This window comes from Dermacentor variabilis, chromosome 5 (assembly GCF_050947875.1).
Source record: "Dermacentor variabilis isolate Ectoservices chromosome 5, ASM5094787v1, whole genome shotgun sequence".
Taxonomy (NCBI): domain Eukaryota; kingdom Metazoa; phylum Arthropoda; class Arachnida; order Ixodida; family Ixodidae; genus Dermacentor; species Dermacentor variabilis.
Window position 1 is genome coordinate 161146079 of NC_134572.1, and position 21449 is coordinate 161167527.

The 21449-nt window shown below is 46.4% G+C and overlaps 1 protein-coding gene across 1 annotated transcript in view; it reads left to right on the forward strand.

The window, feature by feature from the left end:
* Positions 1-21449, forward strand: part of LOC142583287 (angiotensin-converting enzyme-like) — a 117001-nt gene that overhangs the window by 19859 nt on the left and 75693 nt on the right. Inside the window, exon 7 of the mRNA XM_075693696.1 lies at positions 15298-15467. Coding sequence (XP_075549811.1) covers positions 15298-15467 — 170 coding nt within the window. The remainder of the gene's footprint in view (positions 1-15297; positions 15468-21449) is intronic.

Sequence of the window (21449 nt, forward strand, 5' to 3'; positions counted from 1 at the left end):
CTCTGTCAGCTCATTGGTTTGGGGATGGTATGATGTAGTCAGCTTGCGTTAAGTGGAGCAGGAACGCACAATGTCGACGATAACTTTCGAGAGGAAGTTACGACCACGGTCAGTAAGCAGCTGTCGCGGGGCGATATGAAGTAAGATAATGTCATGCAAGAGAAAGTCTGCGATGCCAGTGGCGCAACTGGTAGGGAGAGCCCACGTGATAGCGTATCGGGCGGCGTAATCAGTTGCGACGGCTACCCATTTCTTCCCAGAGGATGACGTGGGAAAGGCACCGAGGAGGTCTAATCCAACACGAAAGAACGGTTCCACAGGGACGGTGATCGGCTGGAGATGACCGGAAGGTAGCACCTGAGGTGTTTTCCGACGCTGGCAAGGATCACAGGCAGCAACATAGCGTCGCACGGAGCGAGCGATACCAGGCCAATAGAAGCGGCGGCGGACGCGGTCGTACGTGCGGGTTACCCCAAGATGTCCTGCAGTGGGTGCGTCATGCATCTTAAAGAGCAGAGTCCATCGTAGATATTCTGGCACGACAACAAGATCAGATCCGTCAGGGAGGAAGTTCCTTCGGTACAGAATGCCGCCCTGGAGGACATATCCGCGAACGGATGCGTCGGTAGGTGTAGAGCGCAGACGCGCGATGAGTGCTCGCAGCGACAGGTCTCGGTAATGCTCATCGGCGATGTTAACGAAGGCAGAAACAGAGAAAATGCCGTTGGCGGTACTACTGTCGGCGTCGTCAGGCTCGTCTACCAGGTAACGAGACAGGCAGTCAGCGTCCTTGTGTAGTCGGTCAGATTTGTACGTTACAGTATACGAAATTCTTGGAGGCGTAAGGCCCAGCGACCAAGTCTTCCTGTAGGATCTTTCAGTGAGCATAACCAGCAAAGCGCGTGATGGTGTGTGAGAACGGAAAAGGGTCGGCCATATAAGTAAGGGCGGAACTTCGCAACCGTACAAACTACGGCCAGACACTCACGCTCAGTGATGGAATAGTTGCGCTCGGAGGATGAGAGGAGCCTGCTGGCGTGCGATAACACGTTCGTTGCCGCGCTGGCGTTGTGTCAATACTGCGCCAATTCCGTGACAACTAGCATTAGTACTGACTTCGGCAGGCACAGCAGGATCGAAATAAGCCAGAGTGGGAGGCGTTATGAGAAGGTCAATTAGATGCGAGAATGCAGAGGCCTAGTTATCGCCTTACTGGAAAGGGGTGTCTTTCTTCAAAAGCTCGTTTAGTGGTCCTGCTATGGACGCGAAATTTTTCACGAAACGGCGGAAGTACGAACAAAGGCCGATGAAGCTGCGCACATCCTTGACACACTTCAGAACAGGAAAGTGCGTAACAGCATGAATCTTACCTGGGTCCGGTTGCACTCCGTTCGCGTCAACGAGAAGCCCAAGGACGGTAATCTGGCGACGGCCGAATTGGGCACTTCGATGCGTTCAGTTGCAGACCGGCTGGACGTAAAACGTCCAGGACCGCCGAGAGGCACTCGAGGTGCGTAGCGAACATTGGGGTGAATACTATAACGTCGTTTAAGTAGCACAGGCACGTGGGCCATTTGAAACCGTGAACAAGGGAGTCCATGCGTTCAAAAGTGGCAAGAGCGTTACATAGACCGAACGGCATCACTTTGAATTGCTAAAGACCGTCGGGTGTTGGAAAAGCAGCCTTCTCGCGGTCGAGAGCGTCCACGGCAATCTGCCAGTAGCCGGAGCGAAGTTCAATAGAGGAGAAGTAGCGAGCAGCGTGGAGGCAGTCAAGGGCCTCATCAATGCGAGGTAGGGGATACACGTCCTTTTTGGTAACCCTGTTAGGATGCCGATAATCCACGCAAAAACTCCATGAGCCATCCTTCTTCTTTTACCAGTACAACTGGTGGCGCTCATGGACTACATGACGGTTCTATAATGTTCTTGGCAAGCATTTTGCGAACTTCTGCGTGAATAACTTGACGCTCAGCCGGTGACACTCGATACGGGCGGCGATGAATAGGAGGGGCACCGCCGGTATTCATGAACACGTTTAACAGCTGTAGTTTGGGCCAAATGACGATCATTAAGGTAAAAAATATCGTGGTAGGAAAACAGAACGCGGTAGAGCTCACGAGCGTGCTCGGACGGCATGTCGGCGTAATCATTTTCAGGCGATGGTACAAGCTGCCGGCTGCGATGGTAGAGGAGGATCGGCTGGTTTGTCGTCTACTGCTATAGATGCTACTGAGTAATCTTCTAATGCGCAAAGCTTGGCCAGAGACATCCCGCGTGGCAGCACTTGTGTCGTCAAGCCAAAATTGACCACTCGCAGGCAGAGGCGATTCCCGTAATAGATAAAACTGTATGAGGCACTGAGATCCCGTGTGTAAGGAGGCGGTCTTGCATAGGAGCCGCGATGCAGTGACCATCGGGGACTGGTGGGGATGTCATGAACTCAATGTAAGTCAGTGCCGAAGGCGGCAAGCGAACGAAGTCAACGGAACTGAGGCGACTGGGGTGTGGTTCAGTGGGATCCAGAACAGGCAGGCCAATGCGGAGAGTACTGGCGGAACAATCGATGAGAGCTGAATGTGTGGAGAGGAAGCCTAAGCCGAGGATGATGTCGTGGGGACAGTAGACGATGACTGTGAATAGCACGATAGTGGAGCGATCGGCGAAGGAGACGCGGGCAGCACACATACAAATTACAGGGGCTGTTCTACCATCGACGACACGGACAACAGGCGTCGTGGCGGGCGTGATTATTTTCTTCAGCCCGTTACGAAGGTCAGCGCTCATTACCGACAAATGCGCCCCAGTGTCCGTAAGAGCAGACACACAAACACCGTCGACTTGCACGTCACGAAGGGTCAGATAAGTGGGCAACGTCAGTACAGGGTTTGGTGGCGTAGGGAGCAATGCAGCTTCACCTCGAGGCACTGCATCTAGTTTTCCGGCTGGGAGCAGCGTCCTAAGGGAGTCGGCGAATAGGAGTGACGGAGCTGGGGAGAGCGAGATTGTCGTCGTTGAGGCGAAGGTGAACGAGAATAGGGGCGATTCGGTGCAGGAGAATCACTGGCGGCATTATCGGAGCGTGCGGCGTCGGGACGAGAAGGGCCACCTGGGGGGGGGGAGGGGGGGGAGAGTAGGGAGTATAAGTAGACCGGTTCGGGGAACTCCAGCGAATGCGACAGTGCCGAGAAATGTGCCTAATTCAATGGCAGTGAAAACAAATGGGCTTGTCTTCAGCAGAGCGCCATTCAGATGGGTTGCGGAAACGCGGTGGGTAAGAAGATGCGGGACGGGGCGGAATCGAAGAAGCTGGCTGGGTATAAGGGCGATGGGCCGAACAGATGGTGTGAAGACCCATGTTTTCGAACTCCTGGCGGCCAACTGCCTGGATGAGGGAAACCGTGACTGCAGGTGCGTTCGTGGGGCTGGAGTCGAAGGCAGCCGGATAGACGGCCTCAATCCCACGCCGGACGATACTGGTAATATCGCCAGTGCTGTTGGGACGAGGAGCGTCGGCACAGGAAGATGTCGCTGTGGTGTTAGTCAGACGGGCAAACCGCTGGTCGATACGTCGGCTTTTAGCGAGTTCCAGCTGGCGGCACTCCTTTATAACTGCCTCCACTGTCACCACGTTGTTAAAAACGAGCAACTTGAAAGCGTCATCGGCAATGCCTTTTAGGATGTGGGAGATTTTGCCGGACTCAGTCATGTGGGCGTCGACTTTGTGGCACATAGCCAAAACGTCCTTAATGTACGTGTCATAGGGCTCTGTTGACGTCTGCACATGGCCGGAAAGAGCCTTCTGCGCGGCAAGTTGGTGACCATAGGGCTTGCCGAACAAGTCTTGGAGCTTTTGCTTAAGCGAATCCCAACTAGTGAGCTCATCTTCGTGCGCCCGAAACCAAACTCGAGGTGTGCCACCGAGGTGAAAGACTACGTTGGCGAGCATGATAGTAGGGTCCCACCGGTTATTGCGGCTGACCTGTTCGTAGAGGCTTATCCATTCCTCCACGTCTTCCCCATCTTCGCCCGAGAATACGCCAGGATCGCGAGGAGCAGGGAGTGTGATGCAGGCCGTCGAAGTGGCAGAAGATGTCGGAGGCGGCTGAGTCGAGCGGTCAACGCCGGGAGTGCTCGCTATCGAGCTATGAAGGAAGGCTCGACGTACCGTCCACTGCGAAGCTCCGTGACGAGGCACAGGGAACGTCCACCTCCACCAGATATGTTACGTAAGAAGACGCAGATTAAAAGTTATATACAAGCATATTTACAACGTAATACACCGCACATGGCCAAGAAGCAACAGCCCACGCTAGCCTGTCTGTAACCGTCGTCGTCGTCTTCTCAATGCTCGCCTCTTCGTCATTGGAAATACTATACCGTAGCAATATAATTATAGGCTGATGCTGGGTTATAAAGCTTTCGCTAAGTATCGTACCAATACCATATTTAATCTTGCTAACCTAAAAGCAAACACAAGTGTTCGTTCAACCAGGCACAAAGAAATGTGGACTGTACCCACCCCTAGAAATTGTTATGATGAACAATCTTTCTCCTATAAGCTACCTTCCCTTTTGAACCTCTTAAACCATGGAGATTTTGATCCTTCGTGTAATCAAAATTATCTCATATAAACGTTTCGCCCAGTCCATTTATTGTCAGGAATTGTACATCCTTTCGAATTTTTTTTGCGTCTACTTGTCGATCACTGTTTTTCATCCCCATGCCATTTCAAGCATATGCAATTGAGTTGTATTGTTTGTGCGCTTTGTTATAAAACTTTTTTTGTTGCTCGATGTTATGTAATATTCGTTAATTTATTTGAACTCTTTGTGCATGACTCACCGTTATTCTGCTGTTATCGCCAACTGTAAAGGGGTCGGGACGGGTCGAAAAAAGCTGCTCAAGCTTTTAGTCCTATACTCCTCCTATTGCAAGAGAAATAAAGTTGATTGATTGATTGATATGACTAATAAAAGTCGAGCCCCTCAAGTAATCCCCTTTCTTCTCGTACACACACACATATATATATATATATATATATATATATATATATATATATATATATATATATATATATATATATATATATATATATATATATATATAGTCGGTGCCAGCTAATGCTAATCAAGCAATTTAAAAAACTGGTACAATGTGCGGTTCTGATACGTACGGAATTCGGTCATCAGTCCCCTTTCCCACCCAGGGTACTTCTGCGCACTAATTACTTGATTACCTGTGTAATTGAAGAAGTTTAATTACTAACCTACTTAATTCTTGAATTGAGGGCATTATTTCCGGTCTGAAAGCTCTTATTGTGCTCTAAAACAATAAATTTAGCCGTTTGCAGCGCCCTAGGTCGTGCATAATTATTTTTTCCACTTTACTGGTAACCCGCCAAATATGAAAAGAGCCACGTGATTGAGTGAGTGAGTGAGTGAATAAACTTTATTGTAGGTCCGGCGAGGACGCGAACTCGTCGCGCACCCGGCTAGTCCCACGTCGGGACCGGCAGGTCTAGCCCACCGGCCCGGTCGCGGGCACGCTGGACGGCCAGGATTTGCTTTTCTAGAGCGGGGCTACGCAAATGCGAGTCCCACTCCTCCTTGATGAACTTGGGGTATATCGACCCACACTCCCACAGCATGTGCGCTAGAGTGGAGGTCTGGCCGCAGGAGGGGCAGGCGTCGTCACGATACACGTCCGGGTAAGCCTCGTGGAGAACGGACAGACACGGATACGTACTGGTCTGCAGAAGCCTAAGCGAAACGGCTTGCGCCCTATTCAACTTGGGGTGAGGGGGTGGAAAGACCCTTCTAGACATGTAGAAGAATTTAATAAGCTCGTTGTGAGTAGCGGGAGCGTCCCTGTGGCCGTAGGGAGGAGGGGAGTCGGTGCTTCTTGTAGAGGAAGCGCGGTCGGTGAGGTCACGCGCAGCCTCGTGAGCAGACTCATTGAGGTTCGGGGGAGCACCAGCGTTACCGCACCATTTTCCCCAGAAGTGATACTCACTTCTTTCTTCGTGAAGAGCAAATTCCCTCTGTCCAATTCCATAAACGCGCTTGAATGCAAAATGAAAAGCTGTTAAGCCGTATGATGTCCCTGGAGCAATATTCAAGTGGCAACAACATCGAAATCAAGGGCATAGCTATGACACGAAATGAGAACTGTGAATTACTAGTCCACAAGATAGGAGAGCAAATTAGTTACCCCATTGATACCAAAGACATCGATGTTTGCCATTGTGTCTCTTGCGCACAATACCACTGAAAAAAAATAATCGTTCGTTTTGCTTCAAGGAAAGTCCGAAATGAATTTTATCAGCGAGCGGAAAAAAGCGCGGCTTTCCACGGACGCGCTGGCCTTTTCTTCCGTCAGAACACAGGCAATCTACCTAAATGAGCATCTCACACGTGAAAACAAGAAATTGTTGGCCGAGGCATTGAAACGAAAGAGGGAAATGAAGTGGATTATCAAATGAAATGAAGGGAACTGAAGTGAACCTTATTGTGGGCGTTATATATAGGTCACCGTCTGCATCTTATCACGGCTTTTGCGATGACCTTGACTGTGTATTTATTGCGTTCTTGAGTTTTAATGCTCGTGTGGTAATAATGGGTGATGTTATTTTTGATGTAAGTGACATTGATTCTTCTTCTTGTTATGAATGTGTGACTTGTTTTACTAGTTATGGTTACTCATTGCTTGTAGACAAACCAACGCGTCTAACGGAACACAGTAGTACACTTATAGACCACGTGTTGTCTAACACTCCTGCTTGCAAATATGCGCAAGTTTTAGATGTTAGTATAACTGATCACTACCTCGTGCTTTTTGCAACGTCAAACTGCCTGAACTCAAGCAAGAAGTGTTTTGCCCGGATATTGTTTAACGCTGACGTATTTGCAAATAATGTACGCGCAATTGATTGCTCACGTGTATACTCTTCGAAATGTTCTAACAATAGTTACGACATGTTTGTAGACATGTTTCCTGAGGCGATTGCCACCGCCTCCACCACTTACTGTGTGCGCGATTGACATGCAATCTCGCGAGATCCTTGGGTAATGGGCGCGCTCTTGCGTTATATTAACATGAAATATAACATGTATAGAAAATTAAAAAGGCAACCTTATAACACTTCCTTGAAGGAAAGATACTCTACGTATTCGCAAACTCTTAATACCACAGTTTATGCAGCAAAGGAAGCTTATTTTAGCAATCTCATTCAACAAAAGGGGAAGGTTTCGAAAAGAAAACTGGTGCCTTCTCAACCAGTTTCTAAGGCGAGACGTAAAACCACATCCCCCAGAAAAAAATACTATACAATGACGTTGTGTGCACTACACCTGAAAGTATCTGTATCTGTGTATCAGTAATGCTTTCGGTGCCTATTTTTCGTCCCTTATTAACTCAACTGCTAAGAATTTTGCTGCAACGTACATTCCACGTACAAATGCTTCTTTTGCCTTTACCCTACAGATGAGCTTGAGGTGGCTTCAGTTACTTCTAACTTGCGAAACACATCCTCTGGAATTGACAATCTTTCGGCACATGTCGTTAAACTTGTAACTGCCATCGTGTCACCGGTTCTCGCGCATATCGTCAATGCTATGTTTGTCACGGGTGTGTTTCCAGAACGGATGAAGATTGCCAGGATGCTGCCACTGTACAAGTCATCCAACAAGCATAGCATAGAAAACTACCATCCAATTTCAGTGCTACCATTCTTTAACAAAATACCCGAAAAAATATTTGCGAGGCGCCTTTATGACTACCTGCACAAGCACAACATTCTTTCTCGGCACCAATTTGGTTTTAGAAACGGCCTTTCTACACAAACTGCAGTCTCAACATTTACAGACTTATTAGAAAATCAATAGACAGTAGTTATCTAGTCGCAGGATTGTTCATAGATATTGCTGAAGCTTTCGATTCCCTCAATCATATTATATTAAGCGATAAATTGCTTCGTTACGGAATAATGGAATACATTTGACGTTAATTTGCAGTTACTTAGAAAATCGGCAACAAATTGTTCAACTAGGTGATTTTCAGTCCAACAACATAGTTGTTAACCTTGGCGTTCCCCAGGAATCCGTGGTTGGACCTTTATTTATTTTTACTCTATATAAATTACTTGCCTTAGCAGCTTGTGTGCGCTACCCCTGCAATCTATGCAGACGATACTAACCTTGTTATAGCCGATCGTGAAGAATACAACCTAATTAATAAGCTTAACTCTGAATTACGAATTTTGCACCGTTGGTGTAAACTGAATGCCCTTCACCTAAACCCAACGAAGACAGTTTTTATCTTATTTCACTCTGAAAAAAGGAAAACGGCTATTCATTCAGATGTCGTTTACAATAAGCATCCGACAAAACAATCAAGTGAGACAAAATTTCTTGGTGTTCTTATCGATAACCATTGAAAATTCCGCCTTCATGTGCGTTCCGTAGTTCATAAGGATTCATATGGCTTGCATCTGCTGTCAAAATGTCGAAACTGTTTCCCTCCTTAGATACTTATCAATCTTTACTACGCATTTGTTCCCTCTCACATTAATTACTGCTTAGCCATCTGGGGTCGCACATACAAAATTCATCTGTCATCGGCGTTTACACTTCAAAAAAGAGCTCTTCGGATTATAGCACCCAGCAGTATGCATATTAAGAGTGAAGATTTATTTAAAACCCTCAACATCCTCAACATTTACGATTTGACAACATACAACATCGCCTTCGTCATGCATCAAACAGTTAATGAAAAACTAGCCTTGAAAAGTCTCGCTCCATCCCTCACTTCGCAATGTTGGAAACGCATCTCGCTGTCCTTTTTAACTTCCTAAGGTAAATACTAATTACGGTCGCTCTACACTACAGTTTACAGGCACCTCAGTTTGGAATAAGCTCCATAGTGACCTAACCACTCTATGAAAATTGCATACATTTCTTAAACAATTAAAACACTCACTTATTAACAATGCGTAACACTGCGCATGCTTGCACATGTCCGGATTTTTCTTTTTTTTTTCCTGTGCCGATGTTTTCGATGACGCAACAGAGAAAATTGTTAGAAAAATGTGTCTCATTTGTGAAATTTTCCCTACTACTGTATTTTCTTGCTTTACTTATTCAGCTATTTCAGTTTTATGTGATTTTACAGTATAAAAAAGAACAGCTGCCATAGAAGTGTTTTTTCCTAATAACAATCGGTAGGACCCTTTAACGAATTTGTTGGGTCCCAAAAGTGTGTACTTTGCCATTGTATACGTTCATTATGTTAAATAAACTTTCAAAATATGAAACTATATAGAAAAAAGCAACAACGAGGAAAGTCAGAAACGATGACCAATGTTTTCACATGAGCGCAGCGCACCCCTCAAGTTTCTTTTTTTCGGCCACGTCCAAGAAGGAATCTTCAAGAATCATACCAATTAGACAAGCTTTCGTTACCCGCGATGACCTCCAAAGTAAAATCTAAAAGTGGCTGAACGCAACATAAAAGAGGTATTTTTTTCTGTATGCGAGCAGCCGGGGAACAAACAGCATGGAAATGCGTTTCATGCCTGCTTTAAGCCTCAAAATCAACTCACAAGAGTTCGAACTCGTGCCATCAGCAATCTTGTAAATTGTGTACGACGACTGGTTGGTTTCTTCTTCAACCTTTTCGAGAATTTCGTCTGTATGGCTGATTGAAGGTCTGCGAAATGAGGGTGGTCTTTAACGCTCATTTCCTCTCTTGTAACAGCCCAAACTACTAGAACATTTGTGTACGGCTCAGTGCCTCATCCAAAAACATAGTCGGAGACATTTAATGTGTTTTAGTGCATTCAGTATTCTTTGCTTACTTTAGGCAATCTATCTATCTATCTATCTATCTATCTATCTATCTATCTATCTATCTATCTATCTATCTATCTATCTATCTATCTATCTATCTATCTATCTATCTATCTATCTATCTATCTATCTATCTATCTATCTATCTATCTATCTATCTATCTATCTATCTATCTATCTATCTATCTATCTATCTATCTATCTATCTATCTATCTATCTATCTATCTATCTATCTATCGTATTTACTCGATTCTAAGCACCCCTTTTTTTCACGATCGCGATGCGCAAAGTGAGGAGGGTGCTTAGGTTCGAAAATTCTAGAATAACCCCCTCCCTCTTTTCGCTGCGACATCACGATGAGATGGGTGCCCGAAATAACATTTTATTTTGCAAACATTCAGAAGAAAAATCGGTGCAGAAAGTCAACCCACTGCTTGTGTAGGATGCTCAGTCACCTACACTGCCACTCGAGTTCGTCGCACCGCTTGAACCGCTGCTCTCGGTATCCTACAGCAGGTCGTCTTCCGTTCCGACAAAGTTGTTTGTGATCGAGCACTTAAATGATTTGACCACAAAGTCCACTTGGACCCTTTTCCACGCGTCCGAAATCAACTTTGCGATGGTTGATGGGGACGCTTCCGGCAGCTTTCATGTCGGCGTCTTCGTACTCCTGTCGGAGATTGGTTTTGAAGGTCTTGTTGACGGAAACTTCGAGGAGTTGCAGCACTGGTGTCATGCCACCCGGAATATCACAACCACGTCGCTATTGACGTTCCGAAGCTGTGTCTTTACCTCCGGAGTCAGATGGCCGCTAAACGCGTCCAACAGAAGCATCGACCGCGTGCCTGCAGGTCCGCCGAGCAATGATTCCAGAGTGAGCAAGCGAGTTTGGCAGCCTTGGCTGCGTGCTCTTCCTAATAAATAGGGGGGGGGGGGGTGTGCTTAGATTCGCATGCAAACTTTTTTCCTAACTTTTTCGCGAAAATAGAAGGGGGGGAATGCTTAGAATCGCGGAAATACGGTGTCTGTCTGTCTGTCTCTCTGTCTGTCTGTCTGTCTGTCTGTCTGTCTGTCTGTCTGTCTGTCTGTCTGTCTGGCTGGCTGGCTGGCTGGCTGGCTGGCTGGCTGGCTGGCTCGCTGTCCGTCCTTCAGTCCATCCATCCGCGCGTCCGTCTGTCCTCTTACGCTTACCGAGTGTACCAAGTTGTCTACGTGCTTGTGCCACTATATGTTTGCTCGTGATTGTGATGCCTTCAAGGTTGTGCCATCGTCGTTATTTCAGCTACGCCATCTGATTCTTGTGCCTTCGTCGTCACGCCTTTTACGCCACCACAGTGGTCAAAGTTTCCAATAGCACGGGCCACTAGGTATGTGCTCGAGGTCGTGATGCCGTCGTGGTCGTTGCAACGTTGTCATTCCAGCTTTGTCGTCAGCCTCTCGTCATGCCGTCGTCGTCATGCCATTGTCGTGATACAGTCGCCAGGTGTTCGTTGTTATACTGTCGCCGTGTTGCCTGCGTGGTCGTTGAAACTTTTGACATTGCTGTCAGTCCAGCTTCGTCATCCGACTCGCGACTAGTGTCGTCGTCATGGTGTTACCATCGTCACAGTCTTCGCGATACAGTAGATATTCACGTGATCGTGGTCATACAGTCGTTGTCATCTTATTGTCCTCATACCGTCGTAATGCCATTGTCATCATTGCGTCATCATGCATTCGTTGTCATAGAGTCGTCGTGACGTCATCGTGGTCTTTCTATTGTCGTCATTCTGACTTTGTCATCCCACTGTCAAGTCGCCGTCACAGAGTCGTCTTCATGCCATTTTATTCACGCCCTCGTCGTCATTTAGTACCGTCACCCTTCTATTGACGTAAGTAATTCTCAGTCATTACAGGATAATGGTGCCGTCATCATACAATCGTGATTAAGCCACCGTTGCATGCCACCGATGCCTTCATTACAGCTTTATCTCTGGTAGTCATCATACACTGTTATTGTGCCGCCATTGTCAAGCTGTCGTCTTTGTACCATTGTCATCATTTCAGAATTGTAATCTCAATCTCGTCATTCTGCCGTCGTCACACCACCTATGTCGCTCCATCGACACCATTCATTCTTTGTCATTCCATAGTTGCCACGGCGTCATCGTCACACCGTCGCCACGTCATCAAGCTCATGGGCGACCTTCGCAAGTGAGTGCCGTGCCGAATTGACTGGATACCGGAGACTGTATGTCAGATACTGCATTGGAAGTCTCAGAACCACCATAACAGATTTCAAATAAACGTTATTTCGGCAATATAGTGTATCGCTGCATTGCTTTAAATGCCAATCGCGTTACTGTCGACAGTGATCGTGAAATAGATTCCACCGTATCTATCTATCTATCTATCTATCTATCTATCTATCTATCTATCTATCTATCTATCTATCTATCTATCTATCTATCTATCTATCTATCTATCTATCTATCTATCTATCTAGTCTTTTATTCTGACCCAGTGATCCAAGTGACCCACTAGCGTAGTGTGGGCCACTAGGTATGTGCTCTCGGTTGTGATGCCATCGTGATCGTCGCATTGCAGTCAATCCCGCTTCGTCCTCCGAATCTCGTCACACCATCGTCGTCGTACCGTTGTGGTCACACAGTCCTTGTCATCCTACTGTCGTCATGCCGCCGTCATCACACCATCTTTGTTGTTTCATAGACGTCATTCCATCGTAATCATGCTGTCGTCGATCAATCGCCGTCTTACTGTCGTCGTCATGCAATTGTCATACTGTGGTCATGGTGCCGTCGTAATTGTTGCATCGTCATCATTCCAGCGTCGTCCAATACTTGTGCTGTCGTCGTCATACAGTCCTCGTCATACCATTCACCTCATGCCGTCGTTGTCACTCTTATCTTCGTTTGCAACCTTCGTCATTTGCCAATCGTCCTCCCATTCTCATCATGCCATCGTCCGTCATACCACCTTCGTCGCTCCATCTACATCATTGCTTCTTTTCCATTACATTGTCGTCACTGTTATGCTCGTGACCGACCCTAGCGAGTTAGTGTCATAGCAAAGCGGGCCTACTTTCGAAATAGTTTGTGTCGCAATATAAATCACAGCAATATCAATTTATGAAGGACTACTACAGATTCTAAATAAAGGTGTCTTCAGCAATTCGCTATGTGGCTACAGTGCTTGAATGATACTCGCAATAACGTCGACAGTCATTGGGGAAATGCCGTCGGCCGGAATTTATTTCGTTGTTTTATCGCGATATCAGTTATATGGACACTCCAAAAAAATGTCTGCCATCACCGTTGGCGTCGCCGTGAGGTTCCGTGTATAATTAGGCATATGTATACTATATGCTATGCCATGCAATAAGACATGCGGTATATGCGGGTTATATTTCCGCACCACTCTATCACTAAAGTTACCCCTACCAGTTCTTAAATTCTTGACAATTTATTCCGCAGAGATTTTAGATTGGAAGCGCACAAACAAATGTCATGAAAGAAAACACTGACAGTGCGTGCCTTTTATCTTATATATTTTCAGACCTAAATACTAAAAGTGCGAAACAATAACAGAGCTCAAATCTTAAAATGGGGTAACTTCATTTCCGCGGCTGTGTGCTACCCCAAGGATCAGACCAGAACAGCGTTTTGAAATACACCTGTTGTGGAAGAGCGGTGGTGAAGTCGCCAAGACGCTGGTATTAATTAATAAGCATAAACGAAACTGTCCGATGGCAGAACTCAGAGGAACACTTACGCAATAGCCTGTTTCTACGTAGGTTACGTTTGCTTCAATTTGTACTGCCACCGCAGCTACGAGTCTTACTCTTCGTGTAATATTCTTACATTTTGCTGTCGCATTCATTGCTTCGCCCTTATGGAGAAACTATGAGTTTCTCTCAAGAAGAAATCAAAATTAGGGGGACATTCCTTGCCCACAAGACAAACCTGTAAGATATTTTGCAGTGATTTTGGCTAGGCTACTTACTAACTGGTAAAACGTTCCCCTACAACCAACTAGCGGGAGAGCACAGCAATACAATTACGAAGGGCTCCATCAATAAATTCCGTTTCTCCTGTCCTCCACCCCCCACCCGTCGTATTTACGTGCCCATCATCACATAGTATTGGTCAACCTTTATAGCATTCTCTTAAAGAATAAAAAAATTTAATTCAACGCCCAGTTCTTTTAAAAACCAATGAAAAAAGTATTGTTACTTTCTGTCGCATATTATCTTCTAAAGCACAGCAGGACAAAGGATAAGGTTGAACTAAAAGCGCATCATCTCATAACATCTCAGAAAAAGAAGGCTAAACGTAATTTACTTTTGGTTTGCGACCGGACTATAGCATCAAATAGGTCGATCTGACATTGTTCGTTTAGTAACAGTACTGCATATTGTGGTCATTCTTATGCAGCAAAATTTCACATAATTAGCCAACAGGGAAGCCTAGCTTATTGATGAGTGCAATTTTTTTCCTTACTGAACCGCTGGTGTCAAAGTTTAGGGCAACAGATGGAGGCCGTGCAGGGATTTCTAAGCATACTCGCGACGTCTTTTCTTTTGATTATTAATTTTCCATCACTTCGGATAATAAAGCATTGGATTACATCGAGTATAGTGTTTGACTCGCACAATCTAAGGTCGAAAAGCAGCACTGAGGCTATGCGGGTTAGCGACCGCGTCTGAAGCGCTGTTCCAGAATAGTGTTGAACGGCCGCTACTATCAGGAATTGAACCCGATACCTTGCGCTGAACCAGCAGAATTCCGTAGCAGCTATGCCACCGCAACGGCCGTATCGCAGCAAGAGTAGCATTCTTTTAATTGCACATGTGTATTCTAAACAAAAAAAACTAGATTAAGTACTAAGTGGTGACGGGCTATGGAATTGCCAAGCGCGAAGTCGCGGATTCTGTTACAGGTTGTGGTGGCCGTATTTCGATGCGGGCGCAATGAAAGAATGTTCGTGTACTATCATTTAGGGGTGTGCGATAATCAACCAGCTGGTAACGATTAAGCCGATTCTCACGCAACACGTGTAGCTTTAATTCATTTAATCATTAATCATTTAATTAGGCAGCAAACATCGATATTCATCTGCCGTCTACGGCTCCAAACACCGCGTACGACGGAAAGGAGACGCCCAAAATGAGCCATGACAAATGCTGTAATAATTAAAGAGTTAGTTTCTTTCGCTTGAAATGCTTGTATATAAGAGTGTAAATTGCACGCAGGTTCAAAGCGTTACAAACGCGTGCAATGGTTCAAAACTGGTGTCATACATTTAGCACGCTGCAAGCATTCAGCTTTCTATCACAGTTTGATTCAAACAACAGCAATGTAGAACCTTGAAGGAAAATAGCGTTTTTTATTTTCATTTGAAGAAATCCCTATAACAGTTGACCACCCTCTGTGCACTTGTATTTTGCAGAACATGACGGTTCTCGGCATGTTCAAGATGTCTGAGGAGTTTTTCACCTCGATGGGCCTTCCACCAATGCCTAAAACATTTTGGGAGCGGTCGGTGCTGATAAAGCCGAGAGATAGAAAGATTGTGTGCCATCCTTCGGCTTGGGATTTCTACATCGGCAAGGATGTAAGGCAAGTGTGTCACAGATGTGTGCAGAGATGAAAACGAAGGGGAAGGGGGGGAAGGCGCATAATAAAATTTAGTGGTCGTCGATCACACAGGAAAACGCACCCCTAAACTGCTGATACTTGAATACAAGCGTAAGTTTGTCGGGCCACAGTTGCGGACATGCACAATACATTTTAAGCCTAGCTCGCAAACCAGGAAGAAATTTATTTTCTTTAGCAGAACTGCAAAGCAATCTTGTACCCTCTAAAACGCCTAGCATCAGACATTGTACACATACAGCAGCTTCCGCGCCACATTTAACGCTTGAAATACGAATGAATGTGCCGCGTACGAAAAGCTTGCAGAACAGAAGCTCCAGAAACATAGTAATAAAAATAGAAAAACACCGCCATTACATCTTGCCTAAATGACACAGAACGTGTTAAGAAAGTTAAGAAAGAGCGCTGCGGCTGGGCAGACCAGGGAAATCGAGTGGCACTTGCGGCTTGCTTACAATCTCAGAGGCCATGTGCTAGAATTTGAGTCATATTGTCCTAAAGAACTTAAAATGATACGATTTTCACGGACAGACTCAAATGCTTCTCAAATCACGTCTATCGCATAGAAACAGGCTGTTTGCATAGTCAACCTGATGTCTGAGCCAAAATCTGTTATTTATGGCGTTCCAGAGGGTTGTATATTGGGGCCATTACTATTTAATATGTACCTTAATAATATTTCTAACACTAACTCGACTGCTAAATTTATTATCAACGCTGATGATACAAGCATCTTCTTTGCTGGAAATGATATTGATCTCCTTGTTCACGAATTTAATGATACCGTAAGGGAGTTACAAAAATGGTCAGAATCCACATGCATACATTCAAATGAAACGAAAACACAAGTTGTCATATCCCACCCTAAATATAAGCCAGTTCCCTCCTCCCTCGATATTAAGCAAAACTCATGATGTATAAATGTGGTTGAACAATTTAAATGTATCGGAGTGGTTTTTTTTTCTTATGTATGTCTTGGGAGCACCACGCGGACCATATTGTCACGTAGCAGTAACGGTAAAGAACACAGTAGCAATACTGTGAATGGCAAAACTAACTTTCATTGGGCGAACCTGTGCCCACAAAAAGAGGCTACACTTAAAGCACAACAACAGCGGCGAACACAGTCGGTGGTCGTCGAAATCTAATGTGCCGGTCAAGCGCGTCGATTTTTATACACGAGCCATGGAACGATCCATTGGTGCCCGCGTGTCTTCCAGACAGTTTTAGACCATTCGCGTCGCGCATACATGTAATCAGATTACACAAGGTTCGATGACAACACACGGCAGATAGGACCACCGATTACATTCCAGAAACTTCCGATACATGCAGGCGCGTCCCGCCATGAGCGATAACATTTGGTAGACGGTGAAAAGCGCTCATTCGAAAAAGATAAACAAGTCCACGTGTCAGTACCACGCCCCCCTCCCTCCCCTGAAAAAGCATCGTCCAGATGCTACAAGCATAACAGGAGAGCGAAACACAGAAGCCTGATCAAAGAAACAAAGTCCAAGGTAACGCAGTCCTAAAAAAGAAAGTCTAAAGGTCCCCTACGCAAAGTCGCAAAGTTCAGTAGCGCTGGTAGAACGGCTTAAGTCACACAACATAGGCTATTTCAGGTCGGGAGCGGCGCCGCTGTGATAGTGAAATGCCGTCTGGTACAACCTCATAGTCGAGTGCGCCAATGCGCCGCATGATCTTGTAGGGTTCGAAGTAGCAGTGCAAAAGCTTCTAAGTCCTTGTCGACGTATTGGGGTTCAAACCCAAACACGGTCGTCGAGCTGGTACTCAACGGAGCATTGTCTGTTATGCAGCGGCGGCGTAGCGTTACAGCAACCGCCTCGCATGCAAGAGGACCGTTGTTCGAAACCCGGTGCCGCGCAATTTTCCACCGGTATAAAAAAAATTCGCAAGTTGATAAAGTTGCATAAAACAGGCCCGGAGCGCGGCCTGATCTTGGTGACCAGAACCGGTAATGCACTCCCTCACCAGAGCAGGATTCGCCAGCTAAGTGCAGTATTTGGCCACAACCTATATGAATACAACAATAAAACCCCGGCTCTCAGTCCCCAGCAGCTTCGAAGCCACTGATCACGGTGGCAGTCCGACCTGTGACGCAGCAGAGGGTACTAAGAATCTCTGGGTCCAGACAGGCCACCATTGAAATCTGAACCGGGCAATGTTTAACGCTAGTAAGTTTAACGCTAGTTTATCTAGTAAGGCGGGTCTAGCAGTGCTATTGGCTGATTTATCGGGCATTAAACGGGATATATTAGGGCTCAGTGAGGTTAGGAGGACAAAAAAAGCATATACAGTGCCGAAAAGTGGACATGCCCTGTGCTACCGAGACTTCGCGGAGAGACGACAACTTGAAGTCGGATTCCTGATTATTAAGCATATAGCTGCTAACATACACGAATTCTATAGGATTAACGAGAGGATGGCAGGTCTTGTTGTGAAACATAATAAGAGGTAAAAATCGAAGGTCGTACAGGCCTACGCCCCTACATCAAGTCATGATGACCAGGAAGTCGAAAGCTTCTGTGAAGACGTGGAATCAGCAATGGCAAAGTCAAAACAAAATACACTGTACTGATGGGCGACTTCAATACCAGGGTAGGCAAGAAGCAGGCTGGTTCTAGGAATACCAGGGGAGAGTTATTAGTACAGTTTGCAGAACGGAATAACATGCGGATAATGAATACCATCTTCCACAAGCGGAATAGTCGAAAGTGGACGTGGAGGAGCCCGGATGGCGAGACTAGAAATCAAATAAACCTCATACCCTGCGCTAACCCTTGCATCATACAAGATGTTGATGTGCTCGGCAAAGTGCGCTGCGGTTACCATAGAATGTTAGGAACTCGAATTAGCCAGGGCTTGAGGAAGGAACGGAAGAAACTGGTACCTACGAAGCTGATCAATGAGTTAGCGGTAAGAAGGAAACTAGAGGAATTCCGAATCAAGCTACAGAACTGGTATTCGGCTTTGACTCAGTAAGAGGACCTTAGTGTTGACGCAATGAACGACAATCTTATGGGCATCATTAAGCAGTGTGCATTACAAGACGCTGATAACATCGTTACGCAGGATACCAGCACGCTATCGCAGGAGACGATAGATCGGATCAAGAAACGCCAATCTATGAAAGCCTCTAAGCGTACAGCTAGAATAGAACTGGCATAACTTTCGAAGTTAATCGACAAGCGTAAGACAGCTGACCTAAGGAAGTATAATATGGATAGAATTGAACATGCTCACAGGAATGGAGGAAGCCTGAAGGCAGTGAAAATGAAACTAGGAATAGGCAAGAATCAGATGTATGCGTTAGGAGACAAGGCCGGCAATATCATTACTAATATGGATGAGATAGTTCAAGTGGCTGAGGAGTTCTATAGAGATTTGTACAGTAATAGTGGCACCCACGACGATAACGGAAGAGAGAATAGTCTACAGGAATTTGAAATCATACAAGTAACGCCGGAACAAGTAAAGGAAGCCTTGGAAGCTAAGCAAAGGGGGAAGGCAGCTGAGGAGGATCAGGTAACAGCAGATTTGTTGAAGGATGGTGGGCAGATCGTTCTACAAAAACTTGGCCACCCTGTATACGCAATGCCTCGTGACCTCGAGCGTAGCGGAATCTTGAAAGAACACCAAGACAATCCTAATCCAGAAGAAAGAGAACTCAGAGACAACAGAAGTTATAGACCGATCGGCTTACTGTCCGTTGCCTGCAAAGTACTTACTAAGGTAATCGCAAATAGAATCAGGAACACCTTAGACTTCTGTCAACCAAACGACCGGGCAGGATTTCATAAAGGGTACTCAACAATAGACCATATTCACACTATCGATCAGGGGATAGAGAAATGTGTGGAATATAACCAACCCTTTTATATAGTTTTCATTGATTACAAGAAAGCGTTTGATTCAGTCGAAACCTCAGCAGCCATGGAGGCATTACGGAATCAGGGTGTAAATGAGCCGTAGGTAAAAATACTGAAAGATATAGTTACGTTGAAGGGAAAGAAGAAGCTGACATGAACTAGAGGAAGACGAAGACTTTCCGTTGCCTGAACGCCATATGCACCAGTTGTAAATATACATTATTTTATACTCGTGGGACTGCTTTCTTCATGCAACATTTTGGTGGAAGGTGCGGGGTACAATTGCGAAACTTCGTAGCGGACATCATCTACCTGCCGCCACAATAGCGAATCAACCGACGCAAGCAACAACGCCTCAGCAGCCTATGCGAACGGTCATCCTCACTCATCCGCGGGACCTGGGCACATTTTTTGGCACGGGCAACGCCGACGTCGAGGACTGGCTTATGATGTACGAGCGAGTGTGCGGCAACGGGTGGGATCCAACAATGGTGCTAGCAAACGGAATATTTTATCTGAGAGGAACTGCGAAGCAACGGTACGACACACATGAAGCTGACCTAACGAGCTGGGATGTCTTCAAAGAAAAAATGCGAGTCCTCTTTGGTAGAACTGTCGGTCGACAGCTGGCAGCGCAATAATAACTGGCCTGCCGCTCTAAGGCGTCCACAGTATCCTATGTTGTGTACATACAGGATGTGCTGGCCCTCTGTCGCAAGGCTTATAACAACATGACCGAGGGAGACATGGTTGGTCTCATACTGAAAGGTATTCCACACGATGCCTTCAATTTCCTGATGTGTAAGGATTATATCACTGTGGATGCAATAATAAAGGAGTGCCGGCGCTTCGAACAAGCGAAGGGCCGCCGCATCGCTGAAGCTTCTGACTGATTGCGCAATACCGCCGCGACATCTTTTTGTGAAGACCCTCCGCGGTTCGTTCAGCCCAAAGGACCGGAAGATATCACGCACATCATTCGCCGTGAGCGAATAGCGGGAACGCTTTCCGACAGTCGGAACCAACTGGAGCCGGAGCCATGGCTCCGGCTCCAGTTGGTTCCGACTGTCGGAAAGCGTTCCCGCTATTTCCCTTGTACAAGCGGTCGTTCGAGAGGAAATAGCAAGTTTGGGCATTCCATCTCTCTGCTCGGTCCGCCATACAAACACCTACCAGATTTCTCCGGCCACTCGCTCCGAGACGCAAAGCTTTCCGCCACTCCGTCGCAACCCAGCTGCCTTTCGTACAGCGGATGATAAACTCATCTGTTTTAAATGTTCCGGTATTGGAAACACTGGTCGTCGCCTCCTCGGCGGTCATCTCCAAGTCACTACCGCCAAGTGCCAGACAATCGTACTTTCTCGCCCTATACTCCGACTAGGAACATCAACGCCGACAGTGCTCTACCAAGATCCAGCTGCTCCCCGTCTCCGCAAGGTCGTAGGTCCCGTTCGCCTCTCGTTCACCGCTCTTCGTCCCCTTCTGCAACCGGTTGCTTCGCTTCGGTATAGTAGGCGGCCCAGCTCCCGGATATGAGCTGCAACTCCTACCCGGCCCGCAAATCCTGTTTTGACCCTGCCTACATGTGGAAACCTACTGGACATTGAAGTTCATGGCGTTACTGTTAGATCTCTCGTTGATACAGGAGCGCAGCTTTCAGTTATCAGCGCTGCTCTCCGCCGAAGGCTCAAAAAGGTTCTTACACCCTCCATACCGTGTACTGTGCGAGTCGCCGATGGGAGTACTTCACCTGTCCTTGGAATGTGCACAGCACGTGTATACCCTTGTTTTATTTATCGTCCTTCAGCACTGTCCGCACGACCTAATTCTCGGCCTCGACTTCCTTTCGAAACCCTCTACACAAACTGACTGCTCCGCAGGAGTTGTACAGTTAGACCTGCCGCTTTCTGCCGACGCAGCAACTTGTGCTTCACACCGCTTATGTTCTGCTGAGTTTGCAAGGCTGTCTCCGCAGACGGCTACATATGTCCTCCTGACGCCCAGTCCTCTCGTACCTGATGGTGAGTACGTCGTGTCGCCGCTTACTGACGTGGTT